The 16,759-nt window shown below is 49.3% G+C and overlaps 1 protein-coding gene across 8 annotated transcripts in view; it reads left to right on the top strand.

Annotated features, from left to right (window-relative positions):
- The window catches only part of TTC39A (tetratricopeptide repeat domain 39A), a 49,759-nt gene that overhangs the window by 14,443 nt on the left and 18,557 nt on the right, over positions 1 to 16,759 (top strand). For 5 of the 8 annotated variants that reach the window (XM_082688445.1, XM_082688448.1, XM_082688451.1 and 2 more), the window contains exons 2-6: positions 4,534 to 4,638; positions 11,600 to 11,731; positions 12,585 to 12,661; positions 13,967 to 14,034; positions 15,776 to 15,840. In XM_082688445.1, the coding sequence (XP_082544571.1) occupies positions 4,534 to 4,638; positions 11,600 to 11,731; positions 12,585 to 12,661; positions 13,967 to 14,034; positions 15,776 to 15,840 (447 nt within the window). Of the gene's footprint in view, positions 1 to 4,117; positions 4,260 to 4,530; positions 4,639 to 11,599; positions 11,732 to 12,584; positions 12,662 to 13,966; positions 14,035 to 15,775; positions 15,841 to 16,759 lie in introns of those variants that run through there. The other 3 variants (XM_082688444.1, XM_082688447.1, XM_082688446.1) reach the window with 2 other exon arrangements.

Here is a 16,759-nt window from a genome sequence, read left to right as displayed (position 1 = left end):
CCAGGGTTATCCGCTTTCAAAACTCTTAAGGTCACATTGCCCAAGGCATGTCAAATCAGTCCAAGCCATATCATACTCACTTTATTCACAGCTAAGGGGGGCTTCTCTGGAAGGAGAGTCACAATCATATGTGCACTTAGGGAGGTCACTTTGGGATAGGTCCTCATGGACAGATCCCCTCCCCACAGCCCAGATAGAGCTCTTCCTGCTTGGTGAAGCAGGGGGGAAAAGCCAGCTCTGGCTCCAGTCTGCTTCCTGAGTGACCTTTTTGCACTGCTTCCTTGACTGCCCCAGTGGGAAGGGAGAGGTCCCCCTGCTTTATCCAGCTTTCTGCATCAGGTGTCTTCCAGAAAGACTGAAGCGGGGAAGAGGGAAGGAAGGGGAGAGTGGAATGACTCCAGGCTGCCTGACACCCCCTCACCCCCTCCAGCTCCCTTCTCACTCCAGCTTCAAGCCTCCCTCCTCTACGATGCCAAAGCTCCTGGCATTAGTCACCAGCCCTGCCCCACGCTCCATCCCGCTCAGCGGCACCTCTGGGCCTCGAGTTCTTCAAGGAACAGTGGAAAGGCCACCATCGACCCCTCAGGAGCTCAATAATGTATTAACCTGGGCTGTCAAGGTGGCTTGGAGCAGAAGGGCCTTGAAGGCACGGGACAGCTTGCAGAGAAGTGGAGACTGCAGTCACAGCCAGGGGAGGAGAAAGGTTTGGCAAACTTGCTTTTTTGTGGAAACTTTTCTGCCTTCTCCCTAGGTTCCTTTTTGTATTTTCTTTATCTCCTTATCTGTTAGTTGCAGATAAGAATTGCCTGCCGCTGGGCTGGTGGGAGGATTGAATGAAGTAAGGTAGTGATCGGTTTAGAACTTGAAGTGATAGTCTCATGGTGATGAAGGGATGGTTATTAATGCCATCATTAAGTCAATTGGGCCCAATGTCCCCATCCAGCCAGGACACCCGCACCTCACCCCTGCACTTAGCACGCCTTCCAGAGCCCATCTTGCCACCTCCCACTACAGCTTGTGCCTCTTTGTCACTATGGTATCATGACTCTAGCTCCTTGCTCAGCCTTTTTCCTCTTCTTGGACTTCTTTCTCCATCTTGTCCTCAGTTCAGTGCCATCTTTTCCAGAAAGCTTTCCAGAAAGTGCCCCATCTCCACTTCTGGGCCTCCTTAGCCTTCACTGATCCTCATGATTGCAGCCCTGATGGTTCTGGTTGTCATTGCCTCTGCCTGCATCTGTCACTTCTGTAGACTGAACTCTTCAAGGACAGGGCCAGGTTTGGGTCAGAACCAGAGATTAGTGGGTGTTTGTAGGAGGAAATGAAGGAGGAAATCAGCCCCAGAGCCACCCCAAAGCAGCACCAGTCTGGAGACGTCACCTCAGGCCCACGTCACAGCACTTGAGCAGAAGAGGTACTGGGGCAGTCAAGAGAGGGAATGCACCTCTGTGCTGTTTGTCCATCTGTCTTTCCCTCCACGTAGAGCAAGCAGGCAGAACGTCTTTCTTGATGGGAGGCAGAGGTGGTGGCAGTGATAGGGTATATGCAGAACTGGGAGGTAGGCTCTTGGCTCTAGAGTTGTTTGGAGATGGTCATAAGCCAGGATGATGAACTTGACTTGTGAGGGCTGAGCTGGTGGATGGGCACTGGCTCAGGCAGAAACTTGGTTAGAACCCATGCTTGGCCATGTAATCTTGGCCTGGTCACCTTTCCTCTGTGCCTCATCTGTAGTGGGGATAATAATCCTACCTCATGGGCTTCATGAGGGTTCAAGGAGAGAAAGCCCAGAGAGGTGGGTGCTCACTGCCTCCTTACCCATTCATCCAGCAGAATGGGCAGACTGAACACCAGTCACTAGGCTAAGCCCTGGGCACAAAGGAAGATACTGTGCCTGTCTCATGAAGAGAGGGACAGAGACTGCTTCTGTGGGGACTTTTGGCCATAGAAAGAAACTTGGTCTTTATCCTAAGAGTAATAGGAAGCCAGTGAAGATTTCAAGTTCAGAAGTGACATGGTCAGATTTGGGTTTTAAACAGATAACTTTGGCTGTTGTGAGAAGGATGGGTTAGAGGGAATAATGCTTCCAGCATTCTCCCTTATAAAAACTACCAAGAGGCTGTATGGGTTACTCCAAACATCCTTTAAAATACATTCCTGAAGTCCCACAGAAGTAAGAGAAATCCTCTCAAGCCAAGAAGAGAAAGGAAGCTGAAATCAAGCTGATAAATGAGATGAAGGTATTGACAAATTCCAGATCCAGAACCTTGAGTTTTAACGACCACTCAAGGGATGATAAGTAAGGACTTAGGCCTACCCAGTGTCTGTGTGAGGAGTTGAAACCTAGTCCTTCTACCGCAACCACCATCTGGGACCTTCAAAGGGCTACCCCATCAGCAAATAGAGTCACTGGCTGGAAGGAAATAGCCACCCTTCCCCAAAAAGGGGGATAACAGGTCTGGTGGAGAAAATTATAAATACGAATCTGCCCTCACACAAATTGTGGGTTTGAAGACATACTCCATTTGTGGTCCTGGAAATACTAACCCAAAAAAGTAACTTAATTATCATCAGATGGTAGCACCCCAGGGAATTTGGCCAAAGTAAGTGAAAATCTTCTCTGGAGGAATAGATCCTTTTCCTAAGATCCCTTTGGGATCAGCCAAATAGGAGCTCCTGGTAAAATTACAGAACACACAAGGAAACAAGTCACTGTGAGCAATAGACACCCAAATCAAGAAACAACAGAATTTGTTTCCCTGAGCGTCTAAGATGCTGGAATTATGAGATCTAGAATAGAACTATTTTATAAACATGTAAAGAAATCAAAGATGGACTTGAAACATTTATAAGCAGGGAACTAAAATACTGCCCCAAATGACCAAATGTATCTGAAGAGGAAGCAAGTGGAATTTTTAGAAATATGAAAGATAATCATTAAAATTAAAAACTCAGGAAAAGTAGCAGATCAGATACACCTCAAGAGAATTAGTGAAATGGAAGTTCTGAAAAAATTGCTCAGAATTTCACAGAGTCAAAGAGATGGCAAAGAAGAGCATTAAGAGACTTGAAATACTGAGCAAATGGTCCAACAGTGAAGAAGAGAGAAAGGGTAGGAGGGGTGAGAGTGGAAAGGCTGGTCTTCCATCAGACCTGGGTGGAGGTCGGCACACCAGAGCAAACCGGCTCAGAAGGGGGTGAGTTAAGTGATGTTTGGGAGGCAGAACTGACAGAGTTCAGGGAGGGGGTAGCAGACAGCCTGGGAAAGGGGTGTATCAGGGCTGACTATCAGATTTCTGGCTTGAAAAACTGGGTTGAGGGGTGTCATTTATTAAGATGGCAAACACGGGGAGAACAGCTTTGGGAAAGTGAACAAGAGTTCAGTTTTGAACAAGACTCGTGTTTTGATTTGCCGGGATTATCTGCTTCTCCACGTGCATGGAGGAAGAGACATTAAAGTTGGGCCCCAGAGTGTGTGTAGACATTTACCTGGTGGAAAGGAGCTCTCTCTCAACTAGTTTTTGGGGGAAAGGATCTCCCTTCAGTCAGGTCATCAAGGTAGCTTTTGGAACCTTCTCTCAAAAGAAACTCCTTGAGAAGAGACATCCTCAAGACCATCCTCAAGAGAGGATTTTGGGGATATCCTACTTTAATTTTTTGGATTTTTTTCTCATTTTTTGGATGGAGAAGCTGAGACTCAGAAAGGCCAAGGATTTGTTTTCCTAATCTGAGACTCCTCTTTTTTTTTTTTTTTTTTCATTCACTTAATGGATACTTATCAAAAGCCCACTTTGTACCAGATACTAGATGCTGGGGATACAGCAGTGAACAAAACAAGGATCCCTGCCCTTGGGAAGCTTACTTTTAGTGGAGGAAGACAAATAATAAGCACAACATAAGTAAAAATACATACATACATACATACAAATAAAAGAGTGTGTGTGTATATATGTGAGTGATAAAAGCTATAGAGAAGTGTAAGGACTTGAAGATGGTAGGGTCCACTGAAATGCCATTGGGAAAGTGATCCTTGAGGATAAAGGGCCCTGGACAGGCCGTACAGTCTGCTGTACACCTCAGCCCATTGTGACAGTGTTTCTGGGGTTCTAGAGTGCAGGTCCAAGGTGGGCAGGAGAAGTCCTGAAGAAGGAGGAGGAGAAAAAGGACTGAAGCGGGATTTAGTGGGTGGGCTGTGCCCCCCTGCAGGAGCCGAAAATCCCGATGGGTCAGAAGAGCCATAAAGACTCCCTTTACCCTTGTGAGGGGTAAGATTAATTTGTTCCTCAGGCTTCCTTGCCCTCCATCCTCTGCTCCTTCCCAACCCCCTCAACGAGATCTTAGATGACGCCCTCATTCTGCTGTCCTCCCACCTTTGGGAACACTTAGAAGTGGGTCCAGATTGTCTTTGTGTCCCAGTACAGAGTGGGCAGCCTGGAAGGCACCCAAGGCCCACAGGGAGGTCGTATGGGCCCTGTGGGGCTCGGTTCCAGCCTGGAGGGGGTTTGAGGTCTTCTGGTCACTTGCTGTCTCTCCTAGCAGGACTTCTGTGAGCAGCCTCCATGAGGCCCTGGACCAGTGCATGATCGCCCTGGACCTCTTCCTCACCAACCAGTTCTCAGAAGCACTCAGCTACCTCAAGCCCAGGTGAGGCTTATACCTAGGTTGTGGGTGGGGGTCCGGGGTGTGTGTGTGTGTGTTTGTATCTGTGCATGTGCATGAGCACACTCTAGAGCCCACATGTAGTGGAGGGAGGGGGGTGAGGCGGTGTCTGGTCATGGAGAACCAGAGGTCTTATATAAAAGGAACCCCGTGTAACTGACTGCCTTCAGCCTTTTGAGTCACTATGACCTTCCAAGAGACCCATAAAAGTAGGGGCTCAGGCTCCCCATTCTATACCCCTGAGCAGCCAGGCCTTCTCCAAGGTCATTGTGACTTCCTTCCTTTAGGTTCTTGTGGCCTCTTCCACTTTGGTTTCTTGTTCTCACTGAATCCACTTGGGGTTTCTCCCCTGTCAGCTCTAACAACAGCTGCTTTTCCTCATTTTTTCCCCAGAGCACTAAAGATTTGAGTTGCCTTTACTCAAGCCCTTCAGGGTAATAATGTTGGTTAATCATTTATCCATTTCTTCCAGTGTTTACTGCCTTCTTTCTAAACAATATGATTATACTACTCTTCCTTTATCACTTTTTTCAGTTTTTTTTTTTTAAGATTTTATTTATTTGTCAGAGAGAGTGAGTGCATGTGAGTGCACAAGCAGGGGGAGCAACAGGCAGAGGGAGAAGCAGGCTCCCCTGCAGAACTCCATCCAAGGACCCTGGGATCATGACCTGAGCCACCCAGGCACTCCTCCCTCCCAGTGTTTTTCGAAGACTTCCCAGCTCCACTTCCCTTCTGGTCCTTACCTGTCCCTATGCAGGTTCCTCCCCGCCACCTCCCCTCACACCTTCCTCACCCTCCCCCCACAGACCTCTTGTGTTGAAGGACTGCCTTACCCTCCCTCATCTCACGAGGACACTCTACCAGAAGTTCCATAACTCGGGCCAGACAATTCAGGCCCCAAAGAGGAAATGCTTGCCCTGAATGAAAAGAGGCACTAGGGAGAGACCAGTCTTTCCATGAGGCTACCTTTTAATGTCATACTTAAGGCAGTGAAGCTGTCCCTTATCTAAGCCCCTGCTCCATTCCAGAAAAGATGTTTTCCTTTCTTTTTCAGTTTGAGAGTTCTCTTCAAACAGTAGATGTTAACACATTCCCCACCCACATCCCCATTTTGACAAGAAAAAAGTGTTTCATGAAATTGCCAGATACTGGGGGTTGGGGTTGGGGGAGGAAAAATATCTCCCATCTTTATTAAGAACCACTGGTCTAGGAGAAAATAATTGTTGCTTAAAAAAAATGGCCTCCCCTCCCCATTTATAGCCACTGAAGCTTCAAAAGATGTTGGGGTCCAGTTTCATTCATTGTTCTGCATTGTGCATGCAGTGTCTCATTTAATTGTTTCCCATACTTTGTCCTCAGGAAGTAATGGGCTCATCAAGTTCCACCCCTCATCACCCCAAATGCCTGGGCTTTTGTTTCTGTGTTTGTCACTTCTTTGAGTAGCTTTCAATTCATTTTACTTTGCTGTGGTTAGAGGAGGGAAGGACTAGAGCTCTCTAGGCTTAGCTGACCTCCTCATGGCCAAGGAGTCCCAGGTCCCAACATCCTGCTCTTCTGCTGGTTCCCCAATTTGACAGCTGGCCTGGGCCTAGAAGGTGGGACCCCAGTGGACATCATCTCCTAGAGCTGGATTTCCCTTGGAGGTGAGGGGGCTCTTACTCTCAGAGGTTAGGATCCTATATGACAACAAGAACTTATGGATTGTAAACTAAACTTGGGGTGTCTGAGGTTTGGGAATACCACATTGCACTTCACAGATACTGCATTTGTTACAAATGGAAGGTTTGTGGCAGCTCTGCATCAAGCAAGTCTTGGCACCATTTTTCCAACAGCATTTACTCACTTTGTGTCTGTGTCACATTCTGGTAATCCTTGCAATATTTCAAACTTTCCCATTATTATTATATTTATTATGGTGATCTGTGATCACTGACCTTTGGTGTGACTATCGTAATTGTTTTGGGCCACCACCATATAAGACAATGAACTTAATTGATAAATGTTGTATGCATTCTGACTTGTCCACTGACCAGCCATTCCCCTCCCCTGCCTCCTTCTCCTTGGGCCTCCCTATTCCCTGAGAGACAACGATATTGAAATTAGGCCAATTAATAACCCTACTGTGGGGGCACCTGGGTGGCTCAGTGGGTTAAAGCGTCTGCCTTCGGCTCAGGTCATGATCTCAGGGTCCTGGGATCGAGCCCCACATCGGGCGCTCTGCTCAGCGGGGAGCCTGCTTCCTCCTCTCTCTCTCTGCCTACTGTGATCTCCGTCTGTCAAATAAATGAATAAAATCTTAAAAAAAAAAAAAATAACCCTACTGTGGCCCCTGAGCGTTGAGGTGAGAAGAACTGCTCATCTCTCCCTTTAAATCAAAAGCTAGAGATGACTAAGCTTAGTGAGGAAGGATGTCGAAAGCCAAGACAGACTGAAAGTGAGACCTCTGACACCAAACAGCCAAGTTGTGAAAGCGAAGGACGAGTTTCTGCAGGAAACAGAGCGCTGCTCCAGGGGACACATGATGATAAGAAAGTGGAACGGCCTTACTGCTGACGTGGAGAGTGTGTGAGCGGCCGGCCGGGATAGAAGGGCAAACCAGCCACCACATTCCCTTAAGGCAAGCCTGACCCAGAGCAAGGCCCGAGCCCCCCTCCATTCTGTGAAGGCTGAGGGAGGTGAGGAAGCTGCAGAAGGAAGGTTGGAAGCAGCAGAGGTGGGTTCGTGAGGTTTAGGGAAAGAAGCCGCCTCCATAACGTAGAAGTGCAGGGTGAAGCAGCCAGTGCCAGTGTAGACGCCGCAGCAGGTGATCCAGAAGTTCCACCTTGGAACATTCATAAAGGTGGATACATTAAACAGTGTAGACGGAGCAGCCTTCTGTCGGGAAAAGATGCCGTGTGAGACGTCCACAGCTGCAGAGAAGTCAGCGCCTGGCCTCAAAGCCTCAAAGGGCGGGCTGACTCATGTTAGGAGCTAATGTAGCTGTTGACTTCAAGGTGAAGCCTGTGCTGCTTTAGCATCCTGAAAATTCTGGGGCCCTTAAGAATTACGCTAAATCTATTCTTCCTGTGCTTTTTAAGTTGAACAACAAAGCATGTTGGTTTACAACGTGGTTTGTTGAATTTTTTTTTAAGGTTTTGTTTATTTGTCAGAGAGAGAGAGCACACAAGCAGGGAGAGCAGAAGGCAGAGGGAGAAGCAGGCTCCCCACTGACCAAGGAGCCCAATGTGGGACTCAATCCCAGGACCCTAGGATCATGACCTGAGCCGAAGACAGCCCCTTAACTGACTGAGCCATCCGTGCGCCCCTGGAGTCCATTTTCTCACATGCTGTTGCTGCTTTATCAACTAAGTTTATGTAATATTGCTAATCCTTTGTTGTCATTTCAACATCTTCACCAGGAGTGGATTCCATCTCAAGAAACCACCTTCTTTGGGGCGCTGGGTGGCTCAGTGGGTTAAGTGTCTGCCTTCGGCACAGGTCATGATCTCCAGGGTCCTGGGATCGAATCCGGCATTGGGCTCCCTGCTCAGCCGGAAGTCTGCTTCTTCCTCTCCCTCTAGCTGCTGCTCTCCCTGCTTGTGCGCTCGCTCTCTCGCTCTCTCTCTCTCATGTTCTCCCTCTCGTGTGCCCCCTCTCTCTAAAAAATAAATGAAATCTTTAAAAAAAGAAAAGGAACCACCTTCTTTTCTCATCCATTAGATGCAACTCCTCACCCTCTCAAGTTTTTTCCTGAGAGGACAGCCACGCAGTCCCACCTTCAAGCTCCACTTCCAGTTCTCTTGCTCCTTCCACCCCATCTGCAAGTCCTTCCTCTCCTGAAGCCTTAAATCCCTCCAAGTCATCCATGAGGGCTGGAATCAGTTTCTTCTGAACTCCTGCTCGTGTTAATACTTTGACCTCTTCCCATGAATCACAAAGTTCTTACTGGCATCTAGTTTGGTGAATACTTTCTAGGGTTTTCCAATTTACTTTCTATCAGAGGAATCACTCTCTATAGCCTTATGAATTAGATTTCTTAAGTGATATGACTTCAAAGTCAAAATGACTTGTTAAATCCTGGGGCACAGAATGAACGCAGTGTTAGTGGGCATGAAAACAACATTCACCTCATTGCCCATCTCCAGGAGAGCTCGTGGATGACCAGGGACACTGTCAGTGACCAGTAGTAATTGAAAGGAATCTTTTTTTCTGATCAGTGGGTCTCAACAGTGGGCTTAAAAAATTCAGTAAACCGGGATGCCTGGGTGGCTCAGTCAGTTAAGCCACTACCTTCGGCTCAGGTCATGATCCCGGGGTCCTAGGATCAAGTCCCGCATTGGGCTCCTTGCTCAGCGGGGAGCCTGCTTCTCCCTCTGTCTTCTGCTCTCCTTGCTTGTGCGCTCTCACTCTCTCTCGGACAAATCAATAAATAATCTTTGAAAAAAAAAAGAAAAAGAAAGAAGTTGCCACAGCTAACCCATCCTTCTACAACCACCACCCTCATCAGTCAGAAGGCAAGATCCTTCACCAGCAAAAATATTACAGCTCGCTGAAATGTCAGATGCTGGTTGGCGTTATATAGCAATAAAGTATTTTTTGATTAAGGTATGTATTTTTTTAACATCATGCTGTTATACACTCTCAACATAATGCTATTGCAGGCTTAATTAAACTTGTGTGTGCACAGGGAAACCAAAAATTCATTTCACTTGCTTCACTGCAATATTGGCTTTATTGCAGTGATCTGGAACGAAACCTGCAGAATCCCGCATGTACCACAAATCTCAGTCCAGGACACAGCTGAGGGGCTTCCAGGGGTGGGCTGGGGAGGAGCCAGGATTCCCAGCTGCGGGTGCATGTTTTGACATTGGGCCTCAAACGAGAAATTCCACTTTGCCCACCAGCTCCCCAGGTGGGGCTGTCCCTTCTGGACCCAGCACCAGACTGAGGTAGCTTCACTGGGGTGGGAAGAAGATGGGGAGGGGCTTGAGAACTGGGTAGGCCTGGAGTAGGAAGGAATTATCTGCGGGGTGGGAGTGGATCTGAGTAAGGTCAGGGAAACATATCCTGTAGGAGAGAGTTTCTGTCCAGGGCAGCGGCCTTTGACCCCAGAAGATACAGAAAAACTCACATTTATTGAGCATCAGTGATGGGGCCCTTATTGTATCCATTTTACAGAGGAGAAACTTGAGGCTCAGAGAGGTTTAAGATTCACCAGGATCACACAGCTGGTCACTGGCAAAGCCAAGATTCAATTTGTATTTCAGGGACTCTGTAGCCTGAGTTCTGTCCCCACTTCAGGCTGTGGCCTCCTTTCCACAAGCCACTGCCTTCAGGTTAGCATTTCTAGCAAAGATCTGGGAGGTATCCTGACAGCTGCCAGGACTGGTAAGGGGTGGACCAGCCTTTGGTTTCCTTTAAAAACCTTTGACTCCCCAGGATAATATCACCTGGGAGGCGGTCAGTCACCCAGAAGTTAAAAAGCACTTAATTTACAGAGGGTTTTTAATTTTACAGAGCTTTATGAATGAGAAAGACATGAAAATAGATAAAGTCGCATGATTTTACAATAGAACAGTCTATAAACCTTAGTCATCTCTTTCCCTTGAAGTTCCCAGCATAGGCCCTGCACTGGGGAGTTTTATAAATAATTAACAAGGGGGTGTAGTGAAGGGAGAGAAAATTGCTGTGGCACCTACTGTGCAACAAGCAGGAGTAATCCCCAGCCAGTCCCATAGGAACCTGGGCAGGCCAGTGTTCTTGCCCCATTTTCCAGAAGTATAAATCAAGACCCAGACATATTATGACTTCCCCAAGTACAGATGGGGGCCTGCATTTTTCTTGTCCCTCCTTGCCTGGTTCTCTTTCCATTTGTTGAACTAAATGCCACTCCCTGCCCCCCCCCCCCCATCTTCTACCATATACTTTTCAGTTGAGAGGTCTGGGCTGTGGAGAAGCAGATGGCAGGAGCAAAAGGCTTTCCAATGCTGGTTCACTAGGCCCTGTCACACTGGTGCTGAGGACAGAGATGCCTTCCATACACGCTCTGTCCTTGAGGCACCCGCAGTTCAGTCTGAGGGGAAAGCTGAGCCTCTGCTGATATAAACTCAGTATGACCTATGCCTCATTATAGATACATGCTCCCTGAGGAGGGAGACCCAATGCCCAGTGGCCCTGGAGGCAGTTGAGGGCCTTGACAGATGAGTCAGGGTGTGGGGCTGAGGAAAGAGCATTTCAGGTTGCGGGAACAGCATGAACATAAGGCCAAGAGGAGGGAAAGGGTAGGAACTTCTTGAGAGCATGTGTGTCTCAGGGTGGCAAGGGAAACAGTCTGGAATGTTGACCAGGCTTTGGGGCAGAAGTGACTAGAGGGCTGTGTTGGAAAGGTGGGCAGGACCTGTGCTATGTGGAGCCTTGGGCCAGAGCATTACTCCATGGCACTTGAAAGCCATGGGATGAGTTAGGCAGTCAGCGATGTGGTCAGATGATGGGCTAGGGAGAGGCAGGAGGGGGTGCGGCCTGTGGGGCCCAGGGAACAGGGAACGAGGGCAGGGCGGGGAAGGAGAGCTTGAGGAGAGAAGGGATTTGGGCTGTGCTCTGGGAGGTGGCGCAGAAGGCCAGAGGCAGGCCCTGGGCACTGGGGGCATGCCCTCAGGCCAACCTGCTGCTAAAGCCCTTCTTGAGTCCTCACCACAGCCTTGCTGCTGCCGTCCCTGTGGAACAGATGAGAAACTAAGGCTCAGAGTTGGAAAGTCACTTGGTGCCATTCAGATGAAGAAGGAGAGGAAGTGGGGTCTGAGGCCTTTTGAGCAGCAGTGGAAGGGTCAGACCTTGGGAGAGTCTCTTCCATCCTCGGATCCCTGTTTCGCCACCATGCCCAGTCGGGAGGTAGTGGTGGTGACCAACACAGGCCGGCTACCTCTGGAGTTCTGAGAGTTGGTGCTCTCATGTCCCTTCTCTCTGGCAGAACCAAGGAGAGCATGTACCACTCGCTGACATATGCCACCATCCTGGAGATGCAGGCCATGATGACTTTTGACCCTCAGGACATCGTGCTGGCTGGCAACATGATGAAGGAGGCACAGATGCTGTGTCAGAGGTCAGGGCCGTGGGGCGCGCAGGGATGAGGTGTTGTGAGGGCCATCCTTCTGTTACCTTTGGGTAACAGATTATTAATGATGCTCCTTCTGGCTAAGAAGATGTGTCCCCAAGTGCTAGGAGCTGTCCCCTCAGTTCTGCCTCAGGAGCCCTGTTGTCTGAGCCAGTTTCTAAGCAGCTTCTGGGGGCCAGACCTGATTTCATGGAGACAAATTGGGGCTCTGTCAAGTAATAGCTCTTTGGTCTTGAGCAAGTCTATCTGGATTCAACTTTCTTCATATGTAAAATAGGTATAAAGATAGGGCCTTTATGGGGACTGAATGAGGTCACTGGTCACAGGACCTGGTGCATGATGGGTGTTCAGTACACAGAAACTGCTTGAACGAGTGAATGGCTGAATGGACCCTCAGTGTTTGTGTACAGGTAGTATTGTCTTTCACTGGACACACACTCGTACTTGCCCTTGGCCAGCTGCTGTGCTGGGCACAGGCCACCCTGGGAAACATCAGACCTGGGGGGAGCTGGCTGGTCTGGGAGAAGCCAACAGTGACCTCCCAGCCTGATGCAGGGAAGCTCCAGGGGCTGTGGGGGTCTTGCCAGAGGAGTAGGAAAGGTTTCCTGGAAGAGGTGATGCTGGAGCTCAGTCCTAAGGGGTGACGAGGACCTGGCTGGGGCTGAGGAAGGAGGGGAGGGGCTCCAAGTAGGGGTAACAGCAGAAGAAAGTGTGTGAGAAAGCCTGGACTCGCTTCAGTGTGTATGGAGTCCCATGGGAATGGTGGCGGAGGCATCTGAGCCCACCCTGGCCCCTTGCTCACCCTCACTGAATGACTTGAGGCCCCTCTTTTCCTCTTCAGGCACCGGAAGAAGTCCTCTGTAACAGACTCCTTTAGCAACCTGGTGCATCGCCCCACGATGGACCAGTTCACAGAAGGTGTGGCATCTGAGTGTCCTCTCACCCACGCTCGCCCTGTTCCAGGCCCAGGGAGGGGTGGGACGGGGCACTTAACTTCCCAGTTTCACGAAGGGGCCAGGCCCTGGCTTTGGTGCTGGGACACCCATGGGTCAGACCTGGGGCCTTTGGAGAAGTTGCTCTCAGGTGATGAGGGGAGGTCAGGGTGGTGGAGGGGTGGGGGACTCACTTACCTGATGGCATTACCTGCTGAGGACGCAGAAGTTGGGGAAAGAAAACACTGTCACAGGGTCCATGCGCTTTTGCCCTCCAGGCCAGGGTGGGCTTAGAATTGTGTGTGTACTTAGGTTTACTGGCCTAGTGATCACAGTGATGCCCCAGAGGGGAATGTGGTTTTGGAGGCTGACCCACTGGGATGAGACAGCTGAAAGCAATGGAAGGGATGTTCTGGGCCACCAGGGCCTGTGTGCTGTGACCTCTGTGGCAGACCTGGCGGTAGTAGTGGCCAGTGGTGAGCAGTGGGGGGCTCTTCCATGCAGGAGCAAATGGCCTTCACCACCCTCAAGAGTCCTTGAAGTTTCCAGCCCAAAACAGTGAATATGACAATGCCACTCCTTCCCTCATGCCTTCCAGAGCTCCCTGATGCCCATGGGCCAAATCTGCAGTAGTCCACCAGCGTTCATGCCTTTGTAACCAGACTGCTGCCTCTCATCTTTCCATGTCTCCTAAGTCTCTCCGTACTCACCCCATTTCAATCTTCTGTGCTTGGCTGTCCCCAAACATTAGAGTTTTTTGCTTCTCCCAGGCCTCTGCCTTGAAAGCTCTTCCTGCCTCATGCTTCCATTCCTTTTCAACTCAGAGGGCCTGACTAGAATGTCCTTTCTTCTGGAAGTCTCCCCTGTCTCCCTGGGCTGCTCTTTCCCTCCTCCTACAGCCTCTCGGCTTCCATGGATCAGGGTCTTCTTTGTTTAGCTATTCATCCCAGCACTTTGTCCTGCCTGGCCCCACAGGGGGCTGGCGCACAGCACCTGCAGTGGTGCTTGGAGAACAAGAGAAGGAAGCTAAGGGCCCTGCACTGATACCCTGGGTGGTGGGCTGGGGAACCAGCTGAAAGGTGGGGGGAGTGTGAGCTAATTCTGGACAGTGGTAAAAGCTCTGGAGGAGCCTGAGCACCCCCACCCCCTGCCGCCCCAATTTCCATGGGTGGAGGGGAAGGGCCTGACTCAGGCTCCTTTTGCCTTCTGGGAAGTAGGGTGGGGAGGATTTGGCCCATGCTGCCTGCCCACAGTCCCAGGAGGCCTCAGGGCTTTGGTTTTCTCCTTGCAGAGGAAATCCATGCTGAGGTCTGCTATGCAGAGTGCCTGCTGCAGAGAGCAGCTCTGACCTTCCTGCAGGTAGGAACCCTCTCCTTGTACAAATGGCCTGGGGATTTCAGATCAGTCACCATCTCCAAGCCGGAAGTAGCTATAGCAGCCACAGCCAACCTCCTTGTGGTTTAGGAGAGGACCGAGGCTTGGTCACCCCAGCCCTGCCAGCCCTGGCCAGGCTCATGGGCAGTGGTGATGGGCTTTACCCCTCCACACTGAGCACATGTGTTCCCACCCACTACTAGGATGTGCTCCCACCTCAGGACTGCTGTTTTCTTCCTAAGGGCCCTGTGGGGTGACAGGCATTCCCACAAAACCTGCTTTATGGTTGATTCATTCAACAAGCAAGTTTGAATGGATCAAACTTGATTCTATGATATACCAGGCTTTGTGTGTCCATTTTAGTATGTGGTTTTCTATACCTTTCACTGGATGCATGGTGGTGGTTATGTAGTTGTATTTATATTAAGAAATCTGCACCTTACTGGCCTGTGAAGGGGAAGGTTAGAGGGGAGGAGCCACTTTCACAGGGTCACCTGATTAGCAACAGCCAGAGTTGAGGTTTGAATGCAGGGCTGGACTCAGAGCCTGTGATCCTCACCACACAGTAGTGATTAAGAGATCCGTCAGCTAATAATCTCACCAGAAAGCCTGGGTTAGAACATATAATCATCATGTGAATGTGGGTATTGGGGTAGAGAGGCATATATGAATCTTATTCTTAGGATACTATTTATTTTTGTTAGCTTTTGTTCGTTTTGTACCTCAGGTAATTAGAATTAGATTAATCCTAAGTTCTCATTAGGGTTACTGTTAATAATTGCATTGTGAGTGGCCTTCTATTTATTTATGTATCCTATTACACATAATAAATAAATGCCCATGGTTTCCCCCACCCAACCAGAGGACAGAACACAGCTCGCGAGTCCCCTGGCCCTCTGGGCTCCTCCCTGCACTGTCCCCTGCCTCCCTTCATGGGGAAACCACTGCCTAGAGTTTTGTTGATCATCCCCCACCTTATTTTTTTAAAAATAGTTTTTTCAGCTTTCTGTTCATGTCTTAGCAGCATATTGTTGTGTTTTAGTTGGCTTCAAGCTTCTTAAGCCCTCAGGCTGTGTGGGAATTGCTTTCTTTACTCACTCAACCATATGCAGTTGTATAATATTCCCTTCTATGGATATAGCAGTCTGTTTATCCATTCTCCTGCTGAAGGCCATTTGGGTTGTTTGTAGTTACTGGCGGCTATAAACACTGGTGCTGTGAATGTTCTGGAAGGTGACTTCTGTAGCCCATGTTCTTCCATTTCTCTTGGGCATATCCCCAGGAATGGAACTATATGTGGGCTGTAGGTAGTGGTGCTTTAAATTACAGATGTGGTAAATAGCTGCTTGTTGTAAAAAAACAGAAAAATTCCCCCCTAAAAATGAGCTTCCCCTCTCACTTTCCCATGGTTCGTCCACCTAGAGGAGACACTGTTAACCACTGGGAGTCCCTCCTCCAGGCCCTTCTCCAGGCACTAAGCATATGTAACTGTGAGGCTGTGGGTGAGCCCTGGACATTCTGGAGGGTTTGTTTGGCAAGGAAATCCTTATCTCAGGTCCCAGGGGTTCAGGAGGCCTGACCTCAACGCCTGACCCCATCCCTCCAGGGCTCTCCTTTTAGGGCTGGGCCCAAGGTGGGGTAGGCTGGGCCCAGAGCCCTGTATGATTCTTCTCAAGCCTGTGGCTCCCCACCCAGGCCTGGCTCTTAGCATCTCTCCCTCCTGCAGGATGAGAACATGGTGAGCTTCATCAAGGGCGGCATCAAAGTTCGAAACAGCTACCAGACCTACAAGTAAGTGGGGCTTGTCTGGGCGTGACAGGGTCCACAGCGTCTGCGACTCTCTGCCCCTTAGACCTCTTTGTGGGAGGTAGAGAGCAGGAAGGCAGTAGTGGCAGGAAGCCTAGAATGCCATGTGACCTCAGGCAGATTTCTGCACCCTCAGGACCTCAGTTTTCCAGAATATTATTCCCCTGTTTTTTTGTTGTATCTGTTCATTTGGTTCCCCTGAGTCTATGCCTGACCCCGAGCACAGGAAAATCAGACAGATTCTGGATAAACTGCTTGGTGTGGTAGAGGCTCAGAGGCAGGCACAAGGACTGTGTCTTTGAGAACAGCAACAGAACCCTTACCTATCTGTTAAGACTCAATCCAAATGCCGCTTTCGAATGAAGCCTGCCTTCGACCCTCCAGTACACACTCTCACCCTCTTGAGGGCCAGATCATTTCCATGCCTTCTCAGCTGTGGGCCAGCCATAGGCCTAGTTTAATGGATAAAAGAAATAAGACTCAGTCCAAACACTTCTACTTGATATGGCACCACAGTCCTTAACCTACAATTCTAAAATCAAAAAAGCTTCAAAAGCCCAATTTCTCCCCTCAAGTTTGGCTTAAAACTCATTTTCCATTAAAAGTTGACTTGAATGGACTTGAGACTATGCATCGTCTTATTTTCCCCATCTAATGTGACTGTTTCCCTGCAGAGATACTGTGGGTTTGATTTCAAGGTCCTGCTGGGATATAAGACCCCATGTAGTATCTGGGTACCACAGAACCTTGTGGGTCTGTGTTGGAAGTGGGCTCTGCCCCCTCTAGTTTCCTCCCTAGCTGCCAGAGTGATGTTTCCAAAGCACAGATCCTGTCAGGTCACCCCCTACAAACTCCCTCTTGCTCTTGAAATAAAGTCCCAGGTCATTGCTGAGTCATTCCTGGG

This window comes from Mustela nivalis (genome assembly GCF_964662115.1).
Source record: "Mustela nivalis genome assembly, chromosome: 10".
NCBI lineage: Eukaryota > Metazoa > Chordata > Mammalia > Carnivora > Mustelidae > Mustela > Mustela nivalis.
Note: the sequence above shows the minus strand (reverse complement) of the source record. Positions and strands in the feature narration are given on the sequence as shown.